The sequence below is a fragment of the Hordeum vulgare genome, chromosome 1H (assembly GCF_904849725.1).
Source record: "Hordeum vulgare subsp. vulgare chromosome 1H, MorexV3_pseudomolecules_assembly, whole genome shotgun sequence".
In the NCBI taxonomy this organism is placed as follows: Eukaryota; Viridiplantae; Streptophyta; class Magnoliopsida; order Poales; family Poaceae; genus Hordeum; species Hordeum vulgare.
This window is the reverse complement of record NC_058518.1, coordinates 94896405-94903416: the sequence shown is the minus strand read 5'-3', so window position 1 is coordinate 94903416 and position 7012 is coordinate 94896405. Positions and strand designations below refer to the sequence as shown.

Genomic DNA, 7012 nt, shown 5'->3' with positions numbered 1-7012 from the left:
CTCTCTTTCCGGCGACGATATGAATTGCAATAAACATCCATTAAATTAAAACCAAATTGAGAGAAAAGAAAACATCGTTAACAACACATGCACACCTTTGAAAAACCTCGTGGAGAGAAACAACATATTACCCATCTTATTCCGAGTGACTGTATATTCAAACGCGTTTTCATTGTATGAGCACTAAAGTCATCGTCGGCAACACAAATGTGATGTCATGTGAAAATATATTGCATTCAGAACGTGTGTTATTTTCTCTTCCGTTGCAACGCACGGGCTCTTTTGCTAGTTCTATATTAATAATTTAACTAGCTCAATGTATATTATATATGATAAAACTATATATTTAAAATCTATATCCACTTTTAAATATAATGAAATATTTTTTATAATATATAACACACATTTAGTTAGTGAAATTAACGATCTAAAATTACGTGCATGTTTTGTAAACCGAGACGAAGAAGTAGTCGCCAATGGAGGCAGCAGCCGGGTGAACAAACAAAGTAGCAGTACACGGAGTAGACCGACAAACAGTCCGGTGTCACGCGGTAGTTACTGGTGACTGGGGATCATACGAAAGGTTGGCTCGTAATAATCGTATGATCAGCCACAAAATCAGTCGCATGTGGCCGTTGATTGACCTAGCGCGACCACCCGCGTCTTCCCTTCCATACGCCCACGCCCTACCGCGCGCGGGTATCTACGTGTCGACGCCTGCCCTCGCTGCTTGGCGTGAACCCTGCGCCGAGCCGCGGACTTGATCCGGTCTCCATCCCCCTGTCTCATCATGTCAAGGTCAGGTGTGAAAGACTGAAAGTTCCCGCTGGGCCCCATCCCAACCGGAACGAATAGACCGACTCGGAGTCGCACGGGTCCCCACCGAGACGCGGACATCGTCAACTCCCAAGTCTTCCTGACGATTTGGTTCGGCTCGATGGGCAATCCAAGGGCTAGGAATACCCGGGATCGGGTCATGCATGTTCAGTCTTCCTCCCCGTGCCACCTGTGGATGCTATATATAAGTGGAGTGGAGTTGAGATCAATGGATCAACATTCAACAATATCCCAAACACGACCGTGTCTATGGCTGGGAGAATGGAGGCCAAGATCGCGGCCCCCGCGCTGCTCTCGCTTGTCGCGGTCACCCTGCTCGCGCACACGCTCCTCCTCCACCGTCCGCGCGCCACCGCCTGGCTCCTCTCCACCGTCGACGCGTTCCCGTTCGACGGCCACCGCCTCCTCGAGCTCGTCAACCGGAGGAACATGATCCTCCTCTGCAACGCCATCCTCCTGCTCATCCTCAAGGACGCCGGGCTCCTCGCTGCTCCACCCCGACCACGCTGCACCGCGGCCGTTGGCGCTGCCTCCTCCAGCTCCGAGACACGGCCTCAGCCCAAGAGTCGGCGGATCAGTACGGCGGCTGGCCCGACCGGCGCGGACGAAGATCGTCTCAAGCCTGAACATCCAGGCCCTGAGACGGCCACGGCCACGGCGCGAGTACGGCGCGGCAAGCCGCTGACGAGAGCGAGACAGGGGGGATATGCCGCGGTCAAACCGATCGGTCCCGCGGAGAAACAGAGATCGGAGTACAGCTTCAACCACTTCCATCATGGTGCTGGCAATGAGATTGTCGTGGTGGCGGATAAGATCTCTAGCTTGCATGACAAGAGAAGCAGAGGAGAGGAGCACACGGTGCGGCAGGAAACAGAGGCAGAGCGCGCTCAAGACGTGGACGAGATGAACAAGAAATTCGAAGAGTTCATCGCCAGCATGAGGAGGAAGATGCATCTCGAGACCCTGCAGCTGCAGCAGCAGGTCCAGGTCTAGACACAGAGCGGAGAACGATCTACATGTACAGTGACTAGTAGGACGCAGAGGCTCGACAAATGCTGCTGGAAATTAATGGCTGTCCTGCATTTGTAATTCTATTTTAGAATGGCAGAATGGGGAATTCTTCTTCTGTTACAATTTTGCAATGGACGCCAATAGCGGTGTATGTCAGCTCTAGCGGGATTCAAGCGAACGGTGCATTCTCCTCCGAGAGTACGATCTAGTGAACGATTCTGTTCGCTGGAAAGAGCCCCCGAGCGAACCCCCTCCATCTGTGTACGATAAGCTTGTTGCTCTCGTCACCGCCCGAGTTGGGCCACAAAGAGAAATTACACGTGAATTGGTACCATTTTAAATAATTTTTATGAATCAGTATGACGGGGATATGGTCCCTGATACATCAAAGCGGAGGAAACGCAACTCCAAGACATTTTGGAGCCGACTGCCCCCCTAGCCAGCTAGCAAAAGGGGCCGTCACACTGCTGACCGGGTACATGCCCGGTCTTAAGATTTTGGGGGCCCGGAGCAAAATAGAATAGGGTCTTTATATAAACATCAAAATAGTCGATATATGCCTATATAAAATTAATGTTTCAATAAACATTTAAACACATAAGAAAATTACCATGTCAACTAATTTATAAATATTGTCAAGAAAATAAATATAATATGCTTAGATCTAAAGTCACCAATTGTATTGCATCCATGAAAAAAGAATTAGAGAATTTTTTATCTAAATTCTAGGGGTAACAATGATTGGTGGGCGCGGTGTAGTAGTCTTTCGATTGGACGACAGGATGGGGGATTGCGCGTCTTTAGCCAGAACGGGCGGGTGATTGAACATTGGTCGTAGGAGATCAAGCGTTGGTAGCTTGAAGTTGCACATGAAATAAGGCCAAATTGAGGTCTTATGGGCCAAATTGCGCCCGTGGCGGTGTAGGAAGAACTGATATTTTGGTATGATAAAATTAATAATGAAGATATTTCTATGACTTAAAATGTATAATTTGCCAGATAAGAATTGCAATGGGCCTATACGAACATAATAAGGTCAAAGTTTAATTTATAAATGTACATCGCTAAGTAAAGTTATTGGAACAATCATCCGTCAATTTATAACATGAAATCAACTTCTAAAAATAGGCAAATTAATACTGATACAAAATAGGTAAGAGGAGTAACGTCAGTGTTGTCCTTTGTTGGTTATTCCTAAGTTTTTTTTATTGAATCTTTTTGAGGATTTTTATCGTATCTAATTCCTTTTTCCAAAAAAGGGGTCACTAATTATATTGAACCAGTGTTGCCTCACATGTTACGATCCACCATCATTTTTTTCCTTAGAACTGACCTACCATCCTACATGGATCCATGCCAAGGAAAGAAAAAGGCCCAAGGCCCAGCCACTAAGGAAAAATAAAGTTTCAGCCTCTTCTTCCTGAGACCAACGAACAACTTCCAGATCGTTAATGGTTGCTACACGCTCCACGCTCCACGCTCCAGCAAGCGGTTGCTGATCCTATAGAGCTGCTCGCACATGCCTGCGCGGGGTCCCCTCGTTTTCGGGGGCCCGGGGCGGCCGCCCCTGCCGGCCCCTTGAGGGCCGGCCCTGACCGGGTAGCAACAGCTGGCCCTGTTCGGCTGGCCCTAACGGCAGTCGGCAGGTCAGCGCCCGTCCCATTCGCCCGTACTCGTGCACGGTGACAAGATAAGGCTCTGGCAAGGATGTTTGCAGCTACAAAACGCGTTGACAGGCCTCGGATGGCTACACGACCTGCTGACGCAAGCAGGGCAAGGCTACATGACCTCAGTCACCGCTAAGGCTGATCGGGCGAGCCAACCCTGTAGCAGGCGTGCATCTACCTACTCCCTGACGGCGGAGCACACTGACCACAGTGGCGCGCAATCGGTGGGTCTCGCGCCCGACAAGACCCAACAGCCAGCAGGCCCCGCGGCCGGCCTTGGAGACTAGCAGCTAGGGCCCGCACCTCCTTTCCCCCATTATTGTAACCATCCAGCTGCACTATAAAGGCGAACCCCAGCCCCCAGAGGGAGGGGTTGGCGAGGAACACTTGACACACACCATATTGCACACCAGAGAGGCAACAAGGTTGGAGGCAGCAAGGTTGGAAGCGAGAGCTCCATCTTCCTCCTCAAGAACAACTCAAGGCGCACCCTGTATTGTGACCACCTATAGTCACTCCGATAGCACTAGCAGTTGTACTTCCATCGGAGGGCCCTCAACCTTGCGACATGTGTCTCACGCCTTCACCCGTTCCGAGACACCGCCGACGTGCGTTGACCCCAAACCGCGATTTAAGCCACCCCTCGCATCCGCTGCAGAAATACCACGACAGTTGGCGCCCATCATGGGGACAACAGTGATGTCGACCGGAGTGACGTTCCTGGTGGGACCCTTCACCACCTTTGGCGAGCGCATAGCGCACGGTTTTGTCGTGCGCTACAGCATGCTCAACTGCATCAACAACAACGCCCAACGCCTCGAGGATGCGGACTTCCCCATCGGTGGCTCCATCGTCGCCTTTGGCGAGCACCGTGTCTACTTCGTGGTCGTCCCCAACGAGTACCCTGTCGAGGTGCACGACTATGACGAGGTGCCGTCATCCGACGATAATGACCTCTCCAGCGACCTCGACAACATGTGCACCCACGTGCATGTAATGATTGTCGCCTCGTTGGGCGGCACGTCAGCGTTGCAAACCCCGCTGCACGCGACACTACACACTACATGCACCCATCCCGGCTGCGATCGACCCGGCAACCGCGACCACGGAGCTCGACGACCACGACCAACGCTTGCTCGCGAAGGCAGAAGCGCTGGAGGCCACGCAGCACGAATACGAGGCTGCACACAGCGAGTTCAACGCGACCCACGGCCTTACACAGGTTGTCGTCGGTCCTACCCGACTCGGAGAAGTACACCACGATGACGACGGTGGCCAGGAGCTGGCTGGTGGCCGCCCCGTCTATGACACCCCCGTCAAGAACATGAGAGTCGCACGGGCTTCCCTCAACAAGCTAGGAGAGCTCGAGGGACCGTCCCGCGAGGTGCATGATACGTCTCCAACATATCTACTTTTCCAAACTCTTTTGCCCTTGTCTTGGACTCTAATTTGCATGATTTGAATGAAACTAACCCGGACTGATGCTGTTTTCAGCAGAACTGCCATGGTGTTGTTTTTGTGCATAAATAAAAGTTCTCGGAATGCCCTGGAAACTTACGAGGATTTTTATGGAATATATAAATAATATCAGAAAAAGAATCAACTGAAGATACGCTGCCAGTGGGCCACGAGCCCTGCAAGCGCGCCCCTAGGGCGCTCCTAGCAGGATCGTGGGGACCACGTGGCTCCCCCGACTTCATCTCCAACTCCATATAACCTCTCTCACCCAGAAAAAATAGGAGAGAAGAGTTCATCATGTTTCACGATATGGAGCCGACACCACCGCTTGTTCTTCCTTAGGGGGGGGGGCATATCTGGAGTCCGTTCTTGGCCCCGGAGAGGGGAAATCGACAACGCCGTCATCATCAACCATCCTCCATCGCCAATTCCATGATGCTCTCCATCGTTCATGAGTAATCTTATCGTAGGCTTGCTGGACGGTGATGGGTTGGATGAGATCTATCATGTAATCGAGTTAGTTTTGATGGGGTTTGATCCCTAGTATCCACTGTGTTCTAAGATTGATGTTGCTACTACTTTGCTATGCTTAATGCTTGTCACTAGGGCCCGAGTGCCATGATTTCAGATCTGAACCTATTATGTTTTCATCAATATATGTGTGTTATTGATCCTATCTTGCAAGTTGTAGTCACCTACTATGTGTTATGACCCGGCAACCCCGGAGTGACAATAGCCGGAACCACTCCCGGAGATGACCATAGTATGAGGATCCCATGTAGTCACTATGTGCTAATGCTTTGTTCTGATTATATATTAAAAGGATACCTTAATATCCCTTAGTTTCCATTAGGACTTGATACGTCTCCAATCGTATCTATAACTTTTGATGGTTCCATGCTATTATCTTGTCAAGTTTGGATGTTTTGTATGCATTTTATATCTTTTTTTGGGACTAACCTATTAACTTAGTGCCAAGTGCGAGTTCTTGTTTTTTCCGTGTTTTTGACCCTTTTAAGAGAAGAATATCAAACGGAGTCCAATCGGAATAAAATCTTAGAAATGATTTTTTCCGGAACAGAAGATATGCAGGGAACTTGAGAACCAAGGCAAAGGCTCTTGGGGGAGGCCACAAGCCCCCTAGTCGTGTCCTGAGGGGGGGCGCCTACCAGGCTTGTGGCCCCCCCGTGGCTCCTTTGCCCTACCTCTTCCGCCTATAAATTCCCTAAAAATCTGAAACCACGGGAGAGAGCCACAAAAGTACTTTTCCGCCGCCGCAAGCTTCTGTCTCCGCAAGATCCCATCTCGGACCATTCTAGTGCCCTGCCGGAGGGGGGATTCAGACACGGAGGGCTTCTTCATCAACACCATTGCCTCTCCGATGATGCGTGAGTAGTTCACCACAGACCTTCGGGTACATAGCTAGTAGCTAGGTGCCTTCTTCTCTCTCTTGGATCTTCAATACAAAGTTCTCCATGATCTTCATGGAGATCTATCCGATGTAATCCTCTTTTGCAGTGTGTTTGTCGAGATCCGATGAATTGTGGATTTATGATCAAATTATCTATGATTATTATTTGAGTTTCCTCTGATCTCTTATATGCATGATTTCATATCCTTGTAATTCTCTTCGAGTTGTGGGTTTCGTTTGGCCAACTTGATCTATAATTCTTGCAATGGGAGAAGTGCTTGGTTTTGGGTTCATACCGTGCGGTGTCCTCACCTAGTGACAGAAGGGGTAGTGAGGCACGCATCGCGTTGTTGCCATCAAGGGTAAAAAGATGGGGTTTATATCTATTGCATGAATTTATCCCTCTACATCATGTCATCTTGCTTAAGGCGTTACTCCGTTTGTTATGAACTCAATACACTAGATGCATGCTGGATAGCGGTCGATGTGTGGAGTAATAGTAGTAGATGCAGAAAGTATCAGTCTACTTGTCTCGGACGTGATGCCTATATATATGATCATTGCCTTAGATATCATCATGACTTTGCGCGGTTCTATCAATTGCTCGAGAGTAATTCGTTCACCCATC

At 49.6% G+C, this 7012-nt stretch overlaps 1 protein-coding gene across 1 annotated transcript; it reads left to right on the top strand.

Annotated features, from left to right (window-relative positions):
• The first annotated feature begins 1064 nt into the window (after nt 1-1064).
• LOC123407683 lies at nt 1065-1968 on the top strand. Its single transcript, XM_045100874.1, has one exon. The coding sequence runs from the start codon at nt 1087-1089 to the stop codon at nt 1828-1830; it is 744 nt and encodes a 247-aa protein (XP_044956809.1). The 5' UTR covers nt 1065-1086; the 3' UTR covers nt 1831-1968.
• The last annotated feature ends 5044 nt before the right edge of the window (nt 1969-7012 follow it).